Genomic DNA, 24,175 nt, shown 5'->3' on the forward strand with positions numbered 1-24,175 from the left:
CACCCCCTTGCAAAAATACCTGGGAAACCTCCTTTGTATGAACTGTGCTCACATGAAAGAGGCTTGGCATTCCCAAATAAGTTTCCACACTGATCCATTGGTGAACCAACTATTCCTATTAGCTGAGAGTTCAAACAATGCCATTATATGAATCACCATAAATAGCAAAACTTGGCCAAGGGGTGATGCTATGAGGAAATAATGGAAACAAATGAACCACACTAGAAAGAGAAGTTCTCTGTAGCTGGATGGATTGTTCCTGCTTGTGTTTTGCCTAGGGGCCGCCTGTCCCTCACCCATTTTTGCACAAAATTCTTAACACAAATTGACAACTCCCCAGCACAGATTTCCAGGTTTACACCTAAAACTGAAATTTGGCCTTTGGGTGACATTTCCTACAGGAATAATCCTCTCAGGGGGCAAGAAGAGCCACAATCTGCTGTGGTTCAGCCTAGAAGGGGGCACTGCCCACATGGGGAGAGCTGTTCACGTACCGCTGTGTCTCCTCCTGCCACCGGCCGCGGTGGCTGTGGCATTGGTGGCGGCCCGGCCACTGGCTTTGGCGTGGGCAGTGGCACCGGCTGCTCCCTGGGCAGTGGCATTCGCCTGGACCACGGAGCTGGCCGAGGTGGTCTCAGTGGCTCTGGCCTGGGTTGTGGTGCTGGCAGGAGTGGTTCTGGCATGGGCACTCGCCACTGGCTTGATGGTTGCGCTGACCGTGGTGCTGGCAGTGAAGGTCTGGGTGATGGTGGCGTTGGGAGCCACGAACCTGAGCAGAATTTTGGAAGCAGAAAGGAGCTGATGTAGAAACCATTGGCAAGAACCCACCTGGGGTCAAGAGTCTTTGCCAGCTTTAGATTTGCCCACAGTGAAGAGTGAAAAGTGCTTAAATCCAAGCAGTGAAAAGTGCTTGGAGCAACCCTGTGTCTAGTGGAAGTTGTCCCTGCCCAGGCAGGGGGTCGGAACAAGTTGGGCTTTAAAGTTCTTTCCAACCCAAAGTGTTCTGTGATTCTGTGATAAGAGTGAATTCAACAGAGAGATCTGCAGCATGCCTGACTTCAAGGGGCTTGGCCTTCTAAAACCATGACAGCTCTGGGCCACCAGTGAGTCTTGGTGACACAAGCTTTTACTTCTCTTCAGAAAATATTCGTATGGATTCTGTCATGGATGACAGATAATCCAGGGCAGCCCAGCCTCTGAAAATAATGTTTTGAGTAGAAAGCCCCAAATTAATAGTAATTTCTGGAAATCTTGACCTACATGATCAAACTCAGCATGTACCTCCTTCATATTTTTATACCTATATAAATATGACATTTATCCCAAATTAACAATTATACTTTAGCTTCTGTATAAGGTGTCTCTGTTGCTCTTTTGATACAGCACTGAGGGAACCAGTAAAATTAATTAAAACATTATTAAAATTATATTAATGAAAAGATAATCCTGCTTGCATGCAGGATTGAAGTTGCTTTTTCTTTCCAAAGCATTACTCACACTGCTTTCTGCCCGGTAAGCACGGGGTGCTGGCTCTGGGCTTGCTGACCATTCTGGAACCACTCACACTGTTTCCTTATCTCTGGAGACAAGTAGAAAGCAAATTCACCTGGAGACAGAGAGGGACATTAAACACTGGAGTTGAGGATGGTCGATACCCACCACCAACACATTACATATATTTCTTTTTAATTAAAAAAAAAAAGCAACTGCCTTTTCTCTTATTGCTACTGTTTGGTTACTGGGATGGGAGATTTGTTATTCCAGTTCACAAACATGAGGGCCTTTACTACAAGAGGGCTGTTTGCCTGAGTCTGTAAGGTATAAACACATTTCTTGTAACACAGTACTTCCAACCACACAGGTAATGGTTTTTTTCAAGTTAGAAGTTTCCAAGACTGCTGTAAGCGGTAAATGGAAAAAGCAAACTGAGATAACCTAAACATTTATTTCCAGATGTTTGCTTCCTATTTAGTGCAAGACATTCCTGAATCTGTGGTATATCAGCCCCTTAATCTGATTTTCAGGAATTTTTGCTGAAAACTAGCTTTCCTAGAAGAGGTCCACTTCTTATCCTTGCTGGACGGGTGTGTTTAGGAGCTCTGGAAGCTGGAGGTCCAGCCTGGGGTCTCTAGCTAAGCTGAGATGTAAATTTTTGAGGCACAGTCAGCACATCCCAAACACAGCAGCATTATTTATCCCTGAGCAAACAATCCTGTCCATCTGGCCCTTCAATTTGCATACAGCAACTGCAGATCTCAGCCTGAGCCAGCCAAGGGCCTGCTGGACATGCTGTTTATGCTGAAGTTGGGAGGAAAGATTTTCTGGGTGTTCGAGGAGCTCCAAGGGAGCTCCAGCAGGCTGCAAAGGGCCTCAGCAGGACCTATGTGAGAGGCAAGCCAGGCAGGATGAGATCAGAACCCACAGGTGAGCCCATGGAGACCAAGGCAAAGCACACTGAAGTGCAAACTCTACTTGGTGGATCAACATGGAATGGGATGGGAGACCAAAGTGAACAAAACCCAGACATACTCAGGCAGGTAAATATGAGCAGCCCAAATTGCACCAAACAGTACAAACCATAGAAAAAGAGTATAAGTTCAGTGGGTGCTGCTGCCCAAAGCCTTTCAGATTAACCCCTCTGAGGCCACGTGTTGCCCCTTCCACGACACTTTGGCTGCAGGATGTTACACTTACTTCTGATAAAGGATGGCAGCAGTGTCCCAAAACGCAGCAAGGGCTCTTCATGGAGCTCTCCTGGTTTATCGACCAGCTTGAAGAACACGTCGTTTGGCTCGCTGGCGAGGCTGTAGATATTCTTAGCATTCACCTTCCTGCCGATGCCCAAGACAACAAAGAAGTACCCTTTGCATTTTGCATTGATGACAACCCTCTGCAGGTGCTCAAATTCTTTTTTGTTCACTTTTCCTGTCATCATCAGAACTATGACTTTTAGGTCCCGAGGGTTTGGCGCACTTTCAAAAACATGAGTGATTGTGTGTTCAATTGCACTTCCCAGAGCCCTCGTGCCATGGAGCTGGGTCATTTGGTTGTGGAGGTAATTAATGATCTTCTCTTTGGATGCGTAATCAGTTAGTGAGAACTCAGTTTTTACTGGTGGGAAGCTTGAGTTGGTTTCGTGTTCGTAAGGTGCTTGCTGGAGAACGGCCACTCTGGCATGGTGCTGGGATACTTTTGGCTCCGAGCTGATTTCCAGGTTAGTTACGAGGTGGGAAATGTACTTCCTCATCTCACTGAACTGCAGAGGGGTGGTGGACTCAGAGCTGTCCAGGATAAAGGCTATGTCCGTGTCCACATCTGTGGGGGCTGCCCTTCTGTCTCTGAACGCAGGTCTCTGGCCACCTATAGTGCAGCTGGGATGGGGGTCACAAACATCTGGGAAAGAAATACAGTGGGTTTCACCTGCAGGACCTGAACACAACCCTCCCTCATCACTGTAAACATCTCTTGCATCACATGAAATACCATCAAGGCCTGCACATTCACTGGTCCATTGCTTGATGCCAAAGTCATTTAATCCCACAACACATTCAGTTATGTGTTCAGTATTTTTTTGTCTGCTCCTTTGTCCAAGGGGATCCCTGAAGCACTCTGTCATAAGTGGCAGAAGGCCATCTTTTAGAGCACTTAACTATCAGTATTTGGGCTGTGAAAGTGGCAACCAGACAAAAAAGGAGCTTCTCTTTACAAAGTAGAGAACGCCCAGCGAGCCTCGTTCACAATGCCAGTGTTTTCTGCTCAACCCGAGAATGCCTTGTATTCATCAACAAAAGGGCCGACTCCCAACTGGGTTTCCCTTCCTATGACTGACTGCTGCATGACCGGAAGGATTTGGAACTGTCTAGAGGAGAAATTGGATGCTTTACCCAAACAAATGTGACAAGTCAAGAGCCTCTGAATGGTTTCATTCAGCTGACTGCCGCTGGTTGGAAGAACAATGGCATGACCAACCACTGTGTTGTTGATCTGGTGAGAAGGAAACAGAAAAACACAGAGTCAGTAATACTGCCTTCTGTTATTCTCAGCTCAAAGGAGGGGAGGGCAATCCACAACTCTGAGGGATTCTCTGCTCAGTGCAATGCTCTCGGTGGATCCTTTTTGGAGGAGCCTCATGTCCCCGATGTCAGTTTAGAGTCATAAACTCCAAGAAGAGGGACTGCTTGAACCAGTGCTCAGTGAGTTCCTCTGGGGCTTTTTCGTGGCTTTCAATCTCTGCCTGTCCACTCTCCCTCTCCCATCAAAGCTAATTTACTCCCACCTTCCCACCCTTTGCCTTTCTGTCACTCTTCCTGCTGTTTCAACCCACACCTGGCACCCTGGAGCCATGGCCTGGGAAAAGAGTGACTCATGAGAGTCTCACTAGCATTTCCCAGCCTGTGCCGTGGTGATTATGGAATTAGGGTTTTTCTCCTAATGGATGGATGAGTTTGGCCAGCAATGCTCTGTTCCACACTTGAGAGGCCTGTGGAAGCCAAGCATTGCCTGTAGCATCCAACACCATCAAACCAGACCAAGGTCATGAGCAGAAAATAGAGAAAGGGTGAAGGGCCCCAACCTCCAGAGCTCTGGCAAGAACCGCATCCTGCCTGCTGGTGAGGAACACGGGCACGACCCCGGCATCATAGAGCTTCAGCACGGCATCATTGAGCTGTGGGGATGCTCTCGTGTCCCCGTTGCTGAAGAAGACAGCCACCTTCCTCATCAGGAAGCCACTGCGGGCACGCTTGAAGGTATTCCTGGCCACGAAGGACATGGCCGTTTCTAGGCTGCGTGGCTTCGTGGTAAGGGTTGCCTGAAAGTTTTGGATCTGCTGGAGGAGGCTGGATTTCTTCCTGGCATCAGCAAAGCGGATCTCGGTGGTGACCTCGTTGTTGTAGGTGACCAGAGCCACCCGTGCCCCCCGGGGACAGTTGCTCTCGGCAATGGTTAAGTTGTTGACCACTCTGAGCACGGTTTGCTTCATCCTGTTGAAAACGTCCCTCACGACGCCCGAGGAGGTGTCAATAGCGAAGGCCAGCTCGGTTGGGAAGACAGGGCACTCCTTGGGACCTGTTGGGAATGTGCACTGGAAATAAGTCATGCCTTAAACAGCTCTCAGGATTCAAGGACAACGTCCTCAGCCAGGGTGAATCGTTCATATGTGGGGAGAGCGACAATCGTGATACGCAGCCACCCTGGGGTTTAAGGGACTCAATGAGACTTACCATAGCAGCAAGCTGTGGAAAAGATGGAGAGAAAAAACCAGCTTGGTCAGTGCCATTCTTGTAACATGATGGGCAAATAAGGGTAGAGGGAGGCACTTAGCAAAGCACTGAGGTACTCACGGCATTTGTCTTTGATGTTCCGCACCAGCGCACATTGCTTTAGGAAATAAAGGGGGGGAAAGAGATGTGTCACACAGCCAACTCGAGGGTGTTTCAAAACAAGAAAGAAATTATGCCACACTTACATCTCTGGATTCTCCTTTCTCGCCTTTAAGGCCCTGTTTCAAAGAATGAAGAGAACTTGAGTGCAATGTGTATCTCCAGGGTGTCCCACGAACACTGTCGGAATAACTACTGAACCATGGGTCATGCCAAGAGCCAAGCGAAAGCCTGTCTGTTCTCAGCTGTGTTTCCAGCAACAGGGGGAAGGGCTTTTCTGTGTGAGGAGTAAACCTAGCTGAGGCCAAACCCAAAAGGGGGGTTGGAACTAGATGGTCTTTAAGGTCCCTTCCAACCCAGACCATTCTATAAGTTACAATGCTCCAGGTTCACATGAAGAGCTAGGATGCCTTATACCAGCCAGATTTGGTCATGGACCATATCCTGTATGGGATGGTAAATGATAAAGAGCTGGGGATCTCCTAGAAGGAATTTTAAGGGCCGTATTGCAATGGGGGAAACCCTAATGCCTGGTAAGAGCATGTCTCTTGGCTTTTTCCTTCTGTTTGAGGAAGAGTAAATATTTGTCAGTGATAAACAGCTACTTAGAAATTTATAGAGACACATCCAAGACAAATAAAGAGGAATTTCCCCCACTTGAAATCAGCAGCAGACAGTGACGGGCTTATTTTTCAACCCCTTGCACCCATAGGGACCACTACACGAAGCCAATCAGCAGTGCAATGAACACTTACAGATGGCCCAGGATATCCAATCTCTCCTTTCTGACCAGGTATCCCAGGTTGTCCTGCGTTTCCCTAGAAAGAGAGAACAGAGAAGTCCTCTCCATGAACATCTGTGGGAGGACTCCCAGGAGCACTTGGAGGAAAAAATATGTCCATCCTCCAGGGCATTCATGCAGAAAGGAAAAATTGTGCCATGGTCCAACTTACTCTGCGACCTCTGTTTCCTTTGGGGCCGGGGCCTCCAGCGACACCACGGTCACCAGGTCCACCCTAGAAGGGGAAAACCACAAACAGCAGCTCTAAACCTGCACAGGCCTGTGGAAAATTGCTTGGAAAAATGAATGCACAGCTCATGGGCTGCACCTACCTTTGGCCCTGCATAACCTATGAAGCCGCGTTCTCCCTGAAACAAGAGAAAGGTTAATTTGAATATGTTCTAGAAAATGCCCTTATCCCTCTGCACTGGAGATCTTGGCTGCTTCCTTGTCCTTGTTAAGGAGGTGGGAATGATGAGCATACACCTACCTTCCTGCCTTTAGGACCCGGGCCACCAATTCCATCTCGTCCATCATCACCCTAAAATTAGAAAGCCAAAGTCATTAATTTGTAAATTATATGTCATATGTAAACAACTTAAACCCCACAGGTCCAGCAGCATCAATAGAAAGAACCCACTGAAGCCACAGGCCTTTGTGAAACTCTAAAATGTTCCTTAAAGTTCCTTAAGTGTCCATAGAGGTGTGAGGGCTTGGCCACACTCACCATCTCTCCTCGTGGGCCTGGCTGTCCATTCGGCCCTTTGAGTCCAGGGTTTCCAGGCTCACCCTAAAAAGAGGAGCATCTGTTAAAGCATGTGCTGAAACTCCAGGCAACTCTGAGCATTCCCCACCCCATCAGCACTGGTTTCTTTGCACAGAGCAGTCTGCAGCCCTCCTTGTGGCTGAAAGGCATGACTGGACCTACACTGCCTGAAATGCTGCCAAGTGCATGATCTTTAGTGAGACCTTCGGTGATTTCAGGAAAGATAAAACCTTCCCACGTGGGCATTTTCTGAGAATCTGCCCAGGAAAGTTGCTTGGGAATCTCAGTTGCTCAGTTACTTTTGCCTTTCTGCCCACTGAAATGGGAGCCTAATTAGACAACCAGAGCACAGAGAGTTGCTTCTCTCCACACTGTGCAAGTCCAAGAGGTTCATCTCAAGTATTTCTTGAAGCCCATGCAAAATCCAGAAGCTTTTCAATGCAGCTTTAGTTGCTGATGCCCAGTGCTCCTGAAGACATACCTTCCTTCCCAGGGGACCAATCCTGCCACGTTCTCCTGCAGGTCCTGGAGGTCCACTCCCAGCCTGGAATGGAAATGCAGAGAGGCATGTCGGCAACGTGTCAAGAAAACCTGGGTGCCAGAAACTAGGGAATTGGGTAACCATAGAAATCATGTATTGACTACTAGGGCTGGTGTCTCTCAAAACACCTCAGGAAATTCAGAAGTCTGCTTCATGTTTGGGAAGAGCTGGAGGTCCAGCTCAATTCAATGCAAATGTCAGCAGCAAGTTGTACTGTCCCTAAGAGAACACCCACAGGAAAGCAGGAGGGGGAAACTCATGCTGGGGTTGGGGAAATACAATATGGCTTCATATTGATGGGTCTGGCTGAGGAACACAGCAGGAGGGAGAAATAAATACATGAGGTGGCCCCAGCAGGCATGTGAGATGGTCATGCTCTGGCTTCAGAGGATGAAACATCAAGAGGTGCCCCACCAGTCACTCAGGGATCCTCTTTAGTTAAAATTGCAATAATGGGCCGAACACTGAAGTCCTGACCCCTCTGTGGTTGCTTTTAGCTCTTTCTCTTCTGTAACTCTTGATCAAAAAGTCTTAAGCATAAGTTGAGAGGAGAATCATGCTGGAAGAGTGTGTTAAAAGAGAGTGGAGCAGAGTTGGAGCCCTAGGAGAGGGGAATGGGAAGACACATTGGAATCTTATTAGTTCAACAACGGTATAATTGGGTCAATGTCTGGGAAGCAGCAGAAGGATTACCCTGGGTCCAGGGACACCCTGCTCTCCTCTGATGCCTGGCGTGCCGACCTGGCCAGGTGGACCCTGTGTGGGGAGAAAAGAGAAGCTGTCAGCACACATGGGCAGAAGCACACCAAGATCCAAGGGGAAGCAAATGCTGCGGTCTGAGGGATGCTTTGCAAACACGTCACACCTTGGCTGGTGGGAATGCAGTGGCAGGTGGGACAGCCAGCCCACAGCACATCCAAAAATACCCAAATCCCGACAGTCCTTGAGGATGACACTCTTTGGGGAAGTGGCTGTGATGAAGTAACACCACAGCACCATGAGGCAAAGCTTTTTCTCTGCTGTGAACTCACTGACCTGTGGCCCTCGCATGCCTTGTTCTCCAGCTGGCCCTGCTTGACCAGGCGAGCCCTTGGTGCCCTGGAAGTACAAAACAGGACAGTGCAGGTTAGCATGGAAGGACATGGTCAGCACCGTGGGAGGGCAAAGGAGAGATCAGGGTATCCACAGCTGCACAAAGAGCAGGGAAGAACAGATTTTCAGTTGGGTTTTTTCCTTGTTTTTTTTCAAGAGACAGTGAAAGCAGAGAACAGGCACAGCAACGGTGGGGGCAATTTGCCTCCTGCAATTGATGGCCATCAACCATCGTGCTTTGGCCCTGTTACACTGCTCCAGCAGCACATGGGGATAAAACATCCAACCAGGAAATGCTGTAGAAGACAGGCAGGCATGTGGATAGTTGGTTCTGCTCTGAGCCCAGCAAGAAGCACACAGGGAGATGAGCCTGAGGAGGAGGAGGGAAATTTGGAGGAGAGAGGAGGCAGAGAGGAAGAAGCAGAGCCTGCATGTCCCTTCTCTTGGCACATCTTTCTGGGTGCTGAGGCTGCCTGGCCTGTGGTGTGGCAGGAGCCTCAGCTGTTGTCCCATCACCACCTACCTTAACTCCTATGGGCCCTCTTCGTCCTGCCATGCCCTGCAAACAAAGGAACAATGAGGCTTGTTACTCTGACATGTAAGCACACCTTTCCCTATTGCTTTTAGATCCATGTATCAATCCTTCTCATAGTCCAAAATTACATTTGGATGGTTTAAACTACTGGGGGGAAAGGGAGAGGGAAATCCACATGGCCTGCTCTTTTAAATCAGACTTAGGCACGAGTTCTTCCTCCTCACATCCCCCATGTAGGTGAGCTGCTCTCTCATGTATGCCAGGAGTATGTCACCATCCCTGGGATAGGAAGGCCATGCATCAGGGAACACATCCAGACATCCCAACTCCAGTTTGGTTTTTGCCTTTCCAAAACCAGCAGCCAAATGCAGATGCACATCGTGGAATCACAGACTGGTTTGGGTTGGATGGAACCTTCAAGACCATCTAATTCCAACCCCCTGCCATGGGCAAGGACACCTTCAAGGACACCTTCCACTAGACCAGGTTGTTCCAAGCACCATCCAACCTGGCCTTATATATGAATCAGGTGTAACTCCACTGATCCAAGCACTGAGTTATCTGCCTGGGAGTAAATTGGACTTTTAAGTCTCTACAACAAGTCAGGAACCATGAAGCATTTTCCTTCTGAGATTTTTTTCTTTTTTTGGAGTGGCTTGTTGGGTTTTGAGGTTGAATTCCTGATGTTTGTAAAAAAAAAAACACATGAAAAGGAAGGAGGGGAAAAGTTACTGTCAATCTAAGCTTGGGCCTTGCTGGCTGGAGGTCTGGCAACTCACCTTCCTCCCGACTCCACCATCTTGGCCCTTCAGCCCTGCAGGTCCTGGATCTCCCTGAGGGAAAAACAAAACTCAGGTGAGAGCCCTGAGATGAGGAGGCAGTGGGAAAACAGATTCAGTTCTCAAAAAATGGCTCTTTTCGTGCTTTCACACAAATTCATAGTTCTGCTTTGGTGGAAATCCTTCTAACAACTCACAGAGACTTTCCATCAAGTTTCTGAGCCAGCACAAGTCAACATTCCTAATCTTTGGGAAATGCCTTCTGACAGTTTAGGATGCACTTTTTTGTTGTGAGCTGATATGAAAACAGATGGGTTTTGAAATTTTCTCAGGAGTGTGTGGGGTTGTTATTTTTTTTCTTGCCAAGGTTTCAGGTGAATCAGGAGGTTCAGATTTGGTATAATCTAATCAGTTATCTGCTTTTGTATATGACCCGTGAGAACATACGAAGGCAATTTCCAAGTACGAAGTTATTTTCAGAGGCAATATGCCAAAAGGCATTGTAAAATAATAATAAACATTTTTTTTAAGGTGCTTTTTACACAAAACATCTTCTAAAGTGACATCTTCCCAGAGAAAGTTTTGGTTGCAAACCAACGACATTTTCTAGTGGAGAAAAATATTCCATCTGACAAGGCACAATGAGTTTAGGAAACTTGTATCTTTTTGGCAGCATCCTTTTTTCTCCCTTTCTCTGTCCCATTCTGTTGTAAAAACCAAAAAACAACACAAGACAACAAAGAAATGTTACCATTGGTCCAATTTCACCCTTTTGTCCTCTGGAGCCCCGTTGAGTATTATCAGCTCCTGAATCTCCCTGAAAGCAACGGAGCAATGAGAAACATCTGTGTAAGTGGGACATGAAAATCAAATCTCATAAAGTACTCTGCTAGAGCTGAGAACCAACTTTTCTTTTTTTCCTCTTTTGACTGAATTAGATGAAGTGTTGCTGCTGTTTTCAGACACAGCTTTTCAACTGAGAAATAATACTGAAGAAGACAAGGAAGGGGAATTTTAACATGGTGAAACAGTGGTTGATATGGTACCTGCATGTCACCTCCAAGTCCTTGCTCTGTCATGGGACCTGCCACTGTCAAGCAGCATTTAATAGGCCAGAGCCACCCTCTGTAATGACCCCAGGATCAGTGGAAAGTGGGTGGAAAATCAAGAAGATGCCTTAGCAGTACTTACTGGATCTCCACGGAGCCCACGGTCACCTCGTTCTCCTCGTTCACCCTTAACTCCCTTATCTCCCTGTGGGAAGAGATGGAGAGTTAGGAAGAGCAGCCCTTGTCTGTCAAAAGCATCTCTGCCCAGCCCTCAGCCCTGAGGAGAGCATGATGGCTTTCCACCCCCCCGGCTCAAATCCACCTCTGCCCCATCATTTAGCTCCACTGTAACAGAGATTAAAACCTACCCTCCTGCCTGAATATCCCTTCTCTCCAGAAGAGCCAGGCAAACCCTTGTCTCCCTAAAGAAAGAGAAGTATTTTAGAATATTTGCCACTTCCAGGGTGCTTTTTAGATACTTCACTGAAGCGAGTTATTAAGAGAAAAGCAATTAAAATTACTGACCTCTTCTCCATCAATGCCATCCAGACCCATTTCTCCCAGTTCACCCTGTGGAAGGGAGGCAAGGGGCAAATGCTCACTGAGAGGAAGGGGGAATAGGGGGGGCAATATTGATCTGCCACGGAGTCATGCTCACTGCTGTGGCATGAGGGAATAGCCCCGTCCATACCTTCTCTCCTGGGAATCCCCGAGAACCCTAAGGAGATAGAAAAGAGAGTTACTCCACTTTTGTCCAGCTCACTGCTGTGGGATGAAGTGGAGAAGGAGGGCTGGGCTTGGTGGCAGACCCAGAGCCACAACCAGGGCAGAGCTTCCTCTAATTTCTCTTATCCCAGTGTTTGTCTTCAGCTGCCTCCCCAACACTTGTGCCAAGATAAAATATGTGGGGCATGGGGGTTAATTCAGCTGATCCAATAAAATATCTCACTCCTTAGCCACAACTCTTTCTCCACTGACTTTTGTTTCTCCCTGCACCCATTTTTATGTTAATCCAGTCAGTCCCAGTGCCTTTATCCAAGGCTGAGCAGATTTTTAACGAGACTCAGTATCTCAGCTGCAACTAATGGGCTTGGTTCATGCATTTCTCTTCTGCCTGCCAGAGAATCATGTGGTCAGAGCAAATGGTAGGAAACATCCCCTTAATTTCACTATTTCCCATAAATATCATATGTTTCACCACCTTTTCTGGCTTGGGGTGCAGCTGCTGTCCTGGCCCATTAGCTCAAGGTTCCTCTTTAAAGCCGCAGCCATGGCTCACTTGTCTCCCTCTTCCCCAACAGCAGAGTTCCACCCACTCACTGTCCCGGCCCTGTGCCAAGAAATGCATATCCATCTCTTCCCAAATCTTTTCCCCAGAGCCAGACTGCAGAAGATAGATCAGCCTTGGATTGAGCCTGGGTCTCTGGGCTGCCTTTTTGCTCTTCATAGCAACACTAAAGCCCCGACACCCTCTGAAAGCCCTGGTGCTTGGCCAGGTGGACACAACCACTCAAGGGCATGTGGCAGAGGTTGTGTGACCTCCTAAACCAGCAGGACTTGCCTTTGGGGGACTCCCACCCACTGGGCTCTGGGTCTGCTCTGTGCAGGCTTGTTCCACACGTACCTTTGTTCCTCTGTGCCCGGGGCATCCCTGGAAACCTTGCGTCCCATTCATACCCGGTGGTCCACGCTCACCCTGGTGCATAGCGGGGAAAGAAACAACAATCAGTGTTTGCCTGCTAAGCCTATTCCTGTGGCTAACTGCCACGGGAGGTGGCTTGGAGGCACAGGAGCAGCAGGTTTTGCCTGGCCACCCCACCTTCTCTTGCCCACAACCTTTCTCATATAGAGACCAACTGCATGCATTCATCGTCAAGAGAGAAACATCTTTCCCAGTCCCTCAGCTGTGAAAGAGCTTTGTGAATCTTCTCTTTCAAAATTAAAATGACAAGACGAAGCCCTCAGAGCTCTGCACAGATGTCTAATCCCACCCTGACCTTCAAGCCCCAGGAAAACATTGCCTGGCATGCAGTCTCACAGCAGCCTTTGGCCCCTGCCTGTGCTGTTGGAAAAGCCATGAGCACCATCAGCCCCTTGGCCTCAGCTTCACCCCTTGGGAGTGATGCATGGAGGGATGTTTATTCCAGGGCTGACGTGGGATTCACGCAGAGTTTGGATGAAGAGTGTTAGTGGGAAGTCATGGGATTCACATTGTCTGCCGTGTGATGGATAGGAACATCACTCTTGGTTTCACTTTTGGACTAACTCAAATCTTTCAGCTGCAGGTGGTATGGATAACTTTGGCATAGGCTGCAGCTTTGATGAAGCTGAGGATTTTATTTGCCTTGGGGAATAGCACAGACATGGGTCACGTCAAATAATGGGAGTTATTCCCCCCATCATCCTTCTCCAATTCTCAAGAAGCTCCTTACTGACTTTCTCTCAGGAGCAGCTGGGACCAGCAACTCAGCCTGTCAGGCGTGGGAAACTCAGAGTTCTACTGTCTCTTCTAAACCACATCCACATTCCCAGCAGAAGAAAGTTTAGAGGCTTTTCATTTAGTGGAAAAGCCTCCAAACACTTCACTATGGTGAGGTCCCCATTTGAACAGGGGCAGTCACTCACCGGTCCTCCTTCATCACCAGGGTAGCCTCCGTAGCCAAGATCTCCTGTGACACCCTAGAAGACAACAAGGAAAATTGTGTATTTCCTTCACAGTTCTGTGACTGATATTCAAGGTTTCCCTAGATAAGCACAAAGCAGCTGCTTGGTCATCCATGTTAATGAGATACAATCTCCTTTTGATGTCCCTAAATTGTTTCCCAGGATGCTTCACCCCTGTCCTTCCAGCCACTTATCCCTCCCCTCTTGGATGTTTTGCAGTGCTGAGGCTGTGGGGAAAGGGAAAAAGAGCAGCCCTGAATTGCTCTGCATGTCCCAGGGTCAGTTTTCAAATGGGGGGAGTAAGTGGAGATGATCTCCCCATTAACATCACCCACTGCAGCTGCTCGACCTGCATGTCACCACCAGGTTCCCATGTGCAGGGACCCTTCATCTGCAGTTGAAGTGACCTACCTTTGGTCCTATAGGGCCTGGCACACCTCTGTCCCCTCTCTGTCCTGAGCACTTGCAGGGCACCTTGCAGCACGTCCTCTCTGCAATGTTGTCCTGCAGGAAAAATGGGAAACAAAAGTGTTAGAAAGCTGCCAGAGTCCCAGCACCTGGTTTTGGACATCAGAGGGAAGGGTTGAAACAGAAACTACGTGGGGCAGAATTCGTAGAGTGCATTAATAGGACATCAGTCCCCAGAGCAGTGCCTGTCACTGAAGAGAGAAATCTCATGTCTAAAGAAACAAATGCAGGCTGTGGAGCAGGCCATGAGAAAATCACTGCAGTGAGCAGCTCACCAGCAACCCGCAGGCTGAGAATGATGTGCAAGCACATGGTAAAGGAGGAAAAAAAATGTTAAAAAGAATGATATGGACTCAGAGAAATCACAGCTTGGTTTTACATCATCCAACAGAAGGACGAGAAAAAAAAATCACTTTCTTTGCCAAGTACATTGCTGCCTGCAAACGTTTCCAGCCAGCTTTGCACATTTACATTTTGGAAGGATTTTCCTAGGCTGAATTACTTGGGGAGGGGCTGAGGACCAACTCTGATCCCAAAACCTAAGACTCACTCGCAAGTGGCTACACTCTGATTTGCAGAGAAGGGCCCAGCAAGGTTACCACAGGGACCAGTGGTTAAGCCCAATCTTATTAAATCTACTGGAAAAGGAGCTCAATTGTGCTGGTAGCAGCTGAGAAGTTGGGAGGAACTGGACATACTGAGGTTGACAGCAAATTGACTCAACACTCAAGAGGGACTAAGCATTGGGAAAGAAGTAAATCTATGAGGAAGAAAGAATCATGGAATGGGTTGGAAGGGACTTTAAAGGGTAACTCTGTCTGTTAAAAGCATGTCTAAAATACAGACAGTGTATGAGATCAGGGAAAGAAACCTCGAAAGCAGTGCTTCTACAAGAGGTTTAGCACTGACCAGGCACGACAGGGCATTACTGTAAGGTTAAGAAAACCAACAGTGTAAACACAGGCAGAGGGCGGGTTTTTGGCACCACAGCTTTTGATGGCATCTTATCCCACCCCATTTGACCTAATGCCCTGGCTGGAGTAGGGTTTCTTCAAGAGGGGGATGAGACCACGATCTGCTCTGAACTTTATTTGCTGTGGCATCTGTGAAAAAAGCTGACGTGAGGCAGGGAGGGGAGAGGAGCAGAGCCAAGAGGGTGTAATCCAGTCACGGCTCAGCCCTGCAGGAGATCCAGCTGTGGGCTTTCCTCCAGCATTACAAGGCAGCACTGCCTGTGCCAAGTTACTTACAAGCTGCTCTGCCAGCTCAAAATCCAAGTCCAGCAGATTAACTCTGAGTGGTCTGTTGTAGGTGAACCCACGGCCAAACTCCAGCTGCATCAGTCTCTCAAAGTTGGTCACTCGGTCCAGCCCGACAAAGATGAGAGCGTTGACTCCTGGCAGGGAGAAGCAGAAGGGGTTTTGTGATGGGGAGAGGTGCTCTGGAGGGCCTGCACACCCTCCCCTGTGATGACACATCATTATCCACATCTTTGTTTGCAAACAGAGCCTTTTCAATAGAGAACAAGCATCTTCGGAGTTGCCCACATGCTTAGGTGGCAGCAGGCAGCTAAGCACCACAGGAAGGCAGTGAAAAACAGCAAGTGCATGTAGAACTCACAAAATCCTTATCCTTTACTATCAAAAACAGATGGATTTAGGAGAAATGGTGGTAAAATGGGCTACATGTTAACATGGACTATACTGGAAGAGCAAAAAAATTACCTTCTGAGTGTAAAGTAGATGAAGCAGCCTCCAGCTGATTTATTGGCTCATCTACACCATCAGTAAAATGGATTATGACCTGGGAGAGAAACAAATTTCTGTCAGGACCCAGAATATTTCAGGTATGAAACACAATCAGTGTGCAACCTGAAGGGCCTTTTTCCAATGCTTCATCTGAGAGGAGGTGAGGGAACTTCTACACTTTTTCCAGACCATGAAGCTCTGCATTCCTGTGCCAGGTTCCTGTACCTTGTTTCATGCAGGTGTTACGTAGGAAATACCTGGAGAGCAATAATTTGCAGCTAAGCAGTGATTGTGAGAACTGGCTGCAGTGATGCTCATCAGTTGTCAGGACAGGTTCTTGACAATGCAGGGAGAGTGCAGCAAACAAGTAGGGCTTAAGTGACTAAATTTATGGTGAATAAATTCAATTAATTTAATTTTTTTTTTTTATTGTTGTGAATTTACAGTTTCTTTACCAACTAAAGTACTTTAGAAATCAGCTCTGCTGGCCAACACCACCCCAGAGGCCTTGGCCTTGACTCACCTTGGTGCTGCCAGAGGGCGAGGATCGGAATTTGCTCAGGTAGGACCTCAGTGTGTCTGCCCTGAGGTAATAGGGCCCGCGGGTCCGCATGTCCAGGAACCTCTCCAAGAGCTCGGGCCGGTACTCGGAGAAGTCCAGCCCTTCCACAGGTCCCCCCTGGGCCTGGGCCATGATGGCCACCCTGACATTGGGTGCCTGGTTGCCAGTGCAGCTGATCTTCTGCATCTGCGTTAGCCTGTTCAGCACAGACTCCACTCTCGACTCCAGGCCTCGCTGGGAACTGAATATGCTTTGACCGGGCCCAACATCACTGACATCAAAGCCAATTATCACGTCTAAGTCACAATCTGAGTGGGGAATGAAGAAAGAGAGAAGAGCCTCATGGAGCAATGTGATTTTTTGAGTAATGGCTTTTCTAATTACTCTTTTAGTCATTAGTGAAGACACTGCATCAAGAGCTGACACCACTTGCTGCACAAGTGTCTTCTGTTTCCTTCCACCATAGCAGTGATAACCTGGGAAAACCTGCATTTTATTAATTTTATTTTTTTTAATTTTAGCATTGGAAGGAGCTGCCTAAAACAAGTCCAAGAGAAATTTGCACTTTCATCAGGCAGCTAAGACTGCTCCTCTCTCTCCAGCACATGGAAACCTGTCAATACTTGCACAGTCTTCACCTTCTACCTGTGCTTGAGGTGACACCCACAGAATCACAGGGAGGTGTTTGAATTCTGCTTGATATTAGCCACACTGCTTGGTTAATATCTTAACCACACTTGGGATAAGTTAATACCACCAGTAGTGGTTTGCTTTTCCTAGCACTCAGTTCTTCTTCTCAGCTGGAGCTGCTGCTCAGCTCAGGACTGTTGTGCCTCTCCTTCTGCTTCTCCAGAGGTTCAGGAGATGCCTCTGCTCAAAGTCAGAGGGCTGAGCCATGGTCAGTCGTGCTGGGAGTAGGACTGGCTGTAATGTAGTAAGCAAAACCATCTGCTGGGAGTCTGATCCGACAGCAATACCAGCTCACTTACTCACCACAATTCCCCAGCTTGGCTTCTGAAGTAGCCAAATCATGGGATTCCTTCTTAAGGAAATTTTATCTTAAACTACAACCACTCGTGCCCTGGTTTTTCCTCATATACCTGTCATGAGATCAGGTGGGCATCCTGGATGATCTGGCAAGGGAAATTCTGTTTTCCCCCTCCAGTGTGTAAAGGGATTACAGGAGAGCTGGACATAGGCTTTGGGCAAGAGCCTGGAGTGACAGCAGGAGGAATGGCTTCCCCACTGCCAGAGAGCAGGGTTGGATGGGATATTGGGAAGAAATTCTTCCCTGTGAGGGTGGGGAGGCCCTGGCACAGGTTGCCCAGAGAAACTGTGACTGCCCCATCCCTGGAGGTGTTCCAGGCCAGGTTGGACAGGGCTTGGAGCAATCTGGTCTAGTGGAAGGTGTTTCATGGCAGGGAGGTTGGAATGAGATGATCTTTGGGGTCTCTTCCTACTCAAACTATTCTAGAATTCTATGATTCTATGATTTCCAGCACACCATGGCACGCTTGAATGGCCAAAAATTCCAACTGGCTTGTAATAGACACAGGGAGGGGAAACAAGGGCCATCACTTCTCATTTTGGTGCTAAAGAAGTTGGTCTGTCAAGATGATACTGGTATCATCCCCCTGTGAGAAAGTCCAAAGTGGGATTTAGTTCAAAGGCTAAATGCAGTGTAGGAGGCTGGTGATTTACTGCCTGGCTGTCACATCTGAAATGAATTCCACCATGGAACATCACCTCCGTGGTGATGTTACACCAGTCGTTCACATGCTGAAGGCCTTGGACTGGCAGCTCTTGTACCAAAGTTTGCAGCCCCTCATCAGACTCCTGGAGGAGGAATGAGCCCATGCTGCACCTCAGGCTATAGGCAAAGCACAACAGTAGGACAGACAAGTCCATCAAAACACACTGGATATTAAAAGCCACCCTTGAGAACGAGCATGTTATGAAGGAATTGTCCTTACCTCTTGTCACATCTGTTGTTCCTGGGCACAATCTCTCCTCCATGGCAGCTTCCAGCATGACCAGGACCTGCTCATTCAGTTCTGACAGCTCCTGGGCTGTGGATACTCTGAAACTCATGGCGCTCTCACTGGCCAGCTGGCTGACTTCCTTCAGGTCGATGTTCCTCACACCGACTGCGAACACCTTGACGCCTTTCTGCGTGATTTCCAAGGAGGCCCTTGGCGCATCATCCGTAGACTTCCCACCTGTGACGAGGAAGGCGATCTGGGGCACCCTCTGGTCAATTCGGCTGCCGGCCTCCTTCACAAAGTGTCTCTCCTGGATGTGCTTGATGGCCGCGCCGGTGTTTGCCACCCGCCCGCCTTTGTAGATGACTTTGCTGATAGCATCTAAAATCTGAGCTTTGGTGGAGTGGTCCCTGAGGAAAAACTCATCGGTGACATCCGAGTTGTACTGGGCCAGTCCTACCTGGATAGAGTCGCCATCCCTGTAAATGGCATCCACCACAGAGTAGACAAACTGGAGAACTTCTTGGAAGTTATCTCTCCCCAGATTGATGGAGCCATCCAGCAAAAACACAATATCAGCCTGCTTTTTACCTACTGAACAGATGACAAAGAAAACACAGTTGTTAGTAATTGTTTGCAGCATCTATAACATGTAAGCTGCTCAGGGCTTTGTGAAGTAGCACTTTGCAAATGAAACTTCTCTCTCCTTTCTACCATTTTAGTTTCATCGACCTTTGCCGGGATTTTACATCCATACAAGAATATTTTTGTGTAACACTTCACACAGCATTACTTTTGATAGGCACCCTCATCTCCTTTCAAATTTAATTATATTTTTTTTCCTAACTCAACAACTTCAAAGAGTTCTTTTAATCAATGCAACCAAAGGTTTGAGAATCAAAAGGTGTTATTACGGAATCATTTTCACTTTATACAAATACCATCCATGCTCTGCTCAGAAAAGTCTTCAGGATGAATAGCAGCCTTACCAGGTAGGAATGGTCCAGGTGAGTCTGTTGTAGGTATCGGGAGCTCATCAAGAATATTCTGCACCCTCTTTTCTAAGGTTGAGAGTCCTGTGAAGTCCTGTACCACAAGCACGCGCCCAGGATCATTGGTAATGATCTGCAGCTGGTCCCTGTCCACATTCCTGGCTCCAACACCCAGAGGTTTGATGTTTGTGGAAGTGATCACTCTGGCAGGTCTGTTTACATCATCCTGGGACCGGTCTCCAAGGATGACAACCAGGTGCTGGGGCACTCCATCTTCTATCCTGCTCCCTGCAGACTTGATGAAGTAGTTCTTCACCACGAAGTCCAGGGCTTTGCCAGCATTCAGGGGTGACCCACCTCTAAGCCTCAAGCGGCGGATGGCTTCCAGGACAGCGTTTTTGGACTTGTGGGTCTTCAGGTAGAACTCAGGGAAGACACCATTGCTAAACTGAACCACCCCAATACGCACTTTGTTTGGCCCCACTTCCAGCTGCTGGACAATTCTGCTGATGAAATCCCGAATATGAGCAAGCCCATCCGGCCTGACACTGTCAGAGCTGTCAATGAGGAAGACTATGTCCTTTTCATCTCCAGAAACATCTGTGGGGAAGCGAGAAGAGAGGAAATTATTGGTGTGCCAAGCCTTTGCTTGAGCTTTGCTGGAGGATTTCTGTGCTATCTGCTTTCGTGTGAGGTAAAACCACGTGGCATATTTTGGCCAACTTTAGGAATGGTGCTTTGGGGAGCCTCTCCAAAAGGGCTTGTGTGCAAGAGGGAATGTGTGTCTGTCTAGTACTTGAAGTATGCATTACTCAGAACCTTATCTGTTTCATTCATTAATACTCTTATCTGGATTTGTCACTGTTTTCAGCTTTATTTTGCCCCAGATTTATACCTGTTTCCTAGAGAGCTGCTGAGTGGGAATAGGCAATTTTATACATTGTGTATTTGAATTGAAATTGACCCAAATAGGTGTCATGTTTAGGTACTTGACTTGAAAATCTTAAGTTATAATGTATTTAGGTACTTGGGTAGAATTGCCACCTATCTAAAGGTTTCCTTCCAAAATTGTACAAGTGCTACAACTTTGGTTTTAACTAAGGAAAACCTTGACTTAAAGAGAAGGTCTTTTTGGGCAGCATTTGCTTGAGTAGCAACCCAGAGAGAGCCAGTGCCTTACCTATGGGGGGTTGCACATCTCCCAGCAGCCGCCTGATTTGGTCCACAGTCAGGGTTTCAATTGGAGTCAGCAGCTTCTGCTCGAGGCTGGGCAGTTCCTGGAAGCTGGAGACTTGGAATATATATTCAGGACTAAGGGAAATCTGTATCATCTCATCAGTATCCACATTCTTTGCTATCATCATAGGTGCCACCCCCACTTGCTTGACTTGGAGGGATGGATATTCAAAGTCATCGTCAGACCTGCGGGAGGAGAGGATGACCAAGAACTGCGGGACGCCCTCCTCTATGCGGCTCCCGGAGGGCCGGGTGAAGATGGTCTTGGCCACAAACTCCAGGGCCTCCCCCACGTTCACCAGCTGGCCGCCCTTGGACCGCAGCTGCCTCACGGCATTCTGCACCTCGTCCTTGGTGGAGTGGGTGTTGAGCAGGAACTCCACGTGGGGGTGCTCACTGAACTGGACCACCGAAATCCTGGTGGTGTCGATGCCCACGTCCAGGTTGTTCACGATCCTCCCAATGAGGTCACGGATGAGGTAGAACTCCTGGGCGGCGTAGCGGGAGCCATCAACCAGGAACACGATGTCCCTCTTCACACCCGCTGCAGGAGGGAAGGTAGTGGTCAGAAGAAGCACCAGGAATTACTTATGGAGAGCAGCTAAGCTCATCATCTACGTCCCTGACCCATGCCCCTAGCCATGGGGAGGGTACTCCTTGTCTCTCTGCCTGGGATAACTCCTGGGAGCCCCAGCAGGGAGCTCTGGGTTCAACCCAGAGACGTGACCAGTATGATAGGCACATCCTAGGGGGTGCAAGAACAGCAGCTTCCAGAGCAAAGGAAGTGAGAGGGAGCAAGGGGACACCTGGAATTCCTTGTGGAATCTCCACTCAAGAAAACACAGCCTGGTGACAGTCCTTACTCAGGGCAGGTTGCTTTACATTCAGAACCACCCCTCTTTCTTTGGCTTTGCCCTCTAGGAAAGATTCTATCCTATTATTCTCTCAGCTTCTGCCTTTCCAGGATGACTTTTTGATTCCTAATAAAGTGTTTTCTGCAGTGATAATTCAGGTCAGAGCCTGAATTATCGCAGAATTTCACACTGATAAATGGGGATGGAGGAAAGTGGTCTGGCTTAGAAGTGAAGGAACAGAGTAGGACATTTAATTTCTAAGGGACTGATCCGTGGCAGATGCTCTTCATCCCAGGCATACGCTGGCTGGATTTCATTCCAAGGGAGGCCAGAAATGTAAGATCTGATCCTTCTCCTGATGCCTGCTTCAAATTTCCCTTTCCCCAGTGAATGAGGGTGGCAAAACTAGGAAAAATCAGCATGTCTTAAATTTAGCAGAAAGCTGACCTTGATTATTAGCGGTGTGAAGGTGTCCCTGTAGCATCTAAGTGACACAATTTCCATTCCAGAAGGAACAGCATGGACTTAAAATCCATCCACTTAAAATAAGATTAAGGCAATAACATTCACTTCGTGGGTCTTCCATGTGGATGGACCACCTTGAGGGGCTGGGCTTAAAGGTGGCTCAGCTTAATTGCACAGCTCCTACCAACCCTGAGTGCACCAACAGGGAGACCAAGACAGACTTGGAGCCTTAGCCGTGACCATCTTTGCTTTTCTCAGTTTGTGTTGCAGCCATGATGTTACTAAACATCATGTTTTGCCACTGGCTCTCGGTGCAGACACAAACATCTTCTCACCTGGGCTGGGTGATGTAAAAACCAGGTCAGGGGCAAGAGACTCTATCTCTTGCTTGGTCAGCCGGATGACTCTGTTGGAGACGACCTGCTGCACCGAATCCAGCTGGCTGAAGTCGGGCACAGAGATAGCAAAATCTGGGAGGAAGGAAATGGTCTGCAGCTCTGTGAGGTCGGCATTTCCGATCCCGATGCCGAAGGGCACCGTGCCACTCGTCTTCAGGACCACTGAGGGCCTCCTGACATCATCCTGGGACCGGTCAGCAGTCAGCAGGATCAGGAACTGCGGGACGCCCTCCGCTATCCTGCTGCCACTTGACACTGTGAATACGTTCTTGATGAGATAGTCAAGGGCTGCCCCAGTGTTCAGAGGAGACCCTCCCATGAGCTTCAGCTGCTGGATGGCGCTGATGAGATCTGCTTTGTCCTCGTGGGTGTCGAGCAAGAACTCGGGCTGTATGGTGTTGCTGTACTGTGCGACAGCCACACGCACCCTGTCACGGCCAATGTCCAGACTCTCGACAACTCTTTGGACAAACGTCTTCAGGAGAGGGAAACCTCTTCTGACACCGTCTGAGCCATCGATCAGAAACACCACGTCCTTCTTCTCACCTCTCTCAACTACTGTTTGAGACAAGTAAGGGAAGGGGGGGGAAAAGTGAGATTCTTTTTTGCAGTGACTAATAGTCTCCTCATACATTGAACTGAAGGAGTACAAAGCTCAGAGAGGGGAGAGCGAGGTGTCAGGAAAGGTGGTTCAGTTCCTTTGCCATCGGATGCAATCCCTGGTGAGGAGGCAGATGGGTGGATGTTGGTGGAAACCGGAGTGCAGTGCATTCCATGCCTTGCCCACCGAGTCATAGAATCATAGACCCATAGGAAATAGGGTGCCAAGGGACTTCTGGGTGCCATCTCTACCTGGGGCTGGGAGAAGCCAACAGCTGGGAGAAGCCAACAGGGAAGCTGACGTGTGGCTTTGCAGTATGCAACTGGAGTCTGGGATCTTTTGTTCCCAGGAAACAATGAGTTTCTGGATGAAATGGCGTACAGGGAGTGCTCAAAGGGAAGCGGTGAAAAGAGGGAGAGAAAAGCTTTTCTGACGCATCAGTGAACTTACAAATAAATACTTCTGGAAAGAAATTAGGAAGTTGCAGGAAAGGACATCTAGCTGAAAATGCTGAAATGCTCTTCCAAAATGCTAGATACTGATCTTTGGGGTTTTTTTCTGTACTATCTTCAGGCAGGAAAAAACATGCTAATTGTGACCAAACTGTTCTTCTTTTAAAAAAAAATCAAACAAAAAACCACAAAGAAACAAACAAAAAACCTCAAAATCAAGACCAGGAAGTGTCAAAGATCAGAGAACTTTGACATGTTATGCTACAGACCAACAGAATTGCAAAGTTTTGGCTTGGCCAAGCAGAAAACATCACTGCCTCTCAAACACAGCAACTGCTGGATGACATCCCAAAAAGTGCTGTTGGCTTGTTTAGAGCAAGGTCTAGTGGGACAAACAGGAGCATGATCTGCCCCTCTGAAGAAAGTATTAATTATCTACTTATGAATGCTTAGCCATGTAAAGAGTTAGCAAATTGAATTCTAAATGCAGGCTTCAGATCAAATTTATTTCTTAAGAGGATTGTTGGAAACCTGGTGGGTTAATGCATAGGACAGGAATATTAATGGAGGTGGGAAGAGGGAGCAGACATTGCCTGGGGTATCCCAGTTTCATACTTCCTCTAATTTTCAGGAACAAGGGAAAAGTCCTATTAATTAATTAAGTGCCTGGGTAGCAGATAAAGAAGAAAACAATATGGGTGCTCTTATGGAGTGGCTTTCTTTTAGCCAAGAATACTAGGAAAACTGGGTGGATGCAGCTATCCATGAGGAAATAGCACAATTATTAATAATCCTTGGTGGTCAAAGGGATTCCAAGTGGTCTGAGCAA

At 48.0% G+C, this 24,175-nt stretch overlaps 1 protein-coding gene across 4 annotated transcripts in view; it reads right to left on the minus strand.

Moving 5' to 3' along the window:
* Positions 1-24,175, minus strand: part of COL6A3 (collagen type VI alpha 3 chain) — a 58,597-nt gene that overhangs the window by 9,068 nt on the left and 25,354 nt on the right. For 3 of the 4 annotated variants that reach the window (XM_069021721.1, XM_069021719.1, XM_069021718.1), the window contains 33 exons: positions 22,231-22,851; positions 20,521-21,120; positions 19,338-19,940; positions 18,340-18,942; positions 16,328-16,674; positions 15,781-15,859; positions 15,307-15,452; positions 14,000-14,092; positions 13,550-13,603; positions 12,549-12,620; positions 11,616-11,642; positions 11,450-11,494; positions 11,293-11,346; positions 11,067-11,129; positions 10,627-10,692; positions 9,876-9,929; positions 9,085-9,120; positions 8,505-8,567; positions 8,163-8,225; positions 7,410-7,472; positions 6,890-6,952; positions 6,653-6,703; positions 6,495-6,530; positions 6,335-6,397; positions 6,137-6,199; positions 5,468-5,500; positions 5,343-5,379; positions 5,223-5,234; positions 4,574-5,067; positions 3,885-3,984; positions 2,695-3,393; positions 1,498-1,606; positions 495-769 (listed from right to left, as the gene is read on the minus strand). In XM_069021721.1, the coding sequence (XP_068877822.1) occupies positions 495-769; positions 1,498-1,606; positions 2,695-3,393; positions 3,885-3,984; positions 4,574-5,067; positions 5,223-5,234; positions 5,343-5,379; positions 5,468-5,500; positions 6,137-6,199; positions 6,335-6,397; positions 6,495-6,530; positions 6,653-6,703; positions 6,890-6,952; positions 7,410-7,472; positions 8,163-8,225; positions 8,505-8,567; positions 9,085-9,120; positions 9,876-9,929; positions 10,627-10,692; positions 11,067-11,129; positions 11,293-11,346; positions 11,450-11,494; positions 11,616-11,642; positions 12,549-12,620; positions 13,550-13,603; positions 14,000-14,092; positions 15,307-15,452; positions 15,781-15,859; positions 16,328-16,674; positions 18,340-18,942; positions 19,338-19,940; positions 20,521-21,120; positions 22,231-22,851 (5,787 nt within the window). The remainder of the gene's footprint in view (positions 1-494; positions 770-1,497; positions 1,607-2,694; positions 3,394-3,884; positions 3,985-4,573; positions 5,068-5,222; positions 5,235-5,342; positions 5,380-5,467; positions 5,501-6,136; positions 6,200-6,334; positions 6,398-6,494; positions 6,531-6,652; positions 6,704-6,889; positions 6,953-7,409; positions 7,473-8,162; positions 8,226-8,504; positions 8,568-9,084; positions 9,121-9,875; positions 9,930-10,626; positions 10,693-11,066; positions 11,130-11,292; positions 11,347-11,449; positions 11,495-11,615; positions 11,643-12,548; positions 12,621-13,549; positions 13,604-13,999; positions 14,093-15,306; positions 15,453-15,780; positions 15,860-16,327; positions 16,675-18,339; positions 18,943-19,337; positions 19,941-20,520; positions 21,121-22,230; positions 22,852-24,175) is intronic. The other variant, XM_069021720.1, reaches the window with a different exon arrangement.

Source organism: Aphelocoma coerulescens, chromosome 7, assembly GCF_041296385.1.
Source record: "Aphelocoma coerulescens isolate FSJ_1873_10779 chromosome 7, UR_Acoe_1.0, whole genome shotgun sequence".
NCBI classification, from domain to species: Eukaryota; Metazoa; Chordata; class Aves; order Passeriformes; family Corvidae; genus Aphelocoma; species Aphelocoma coerulescens.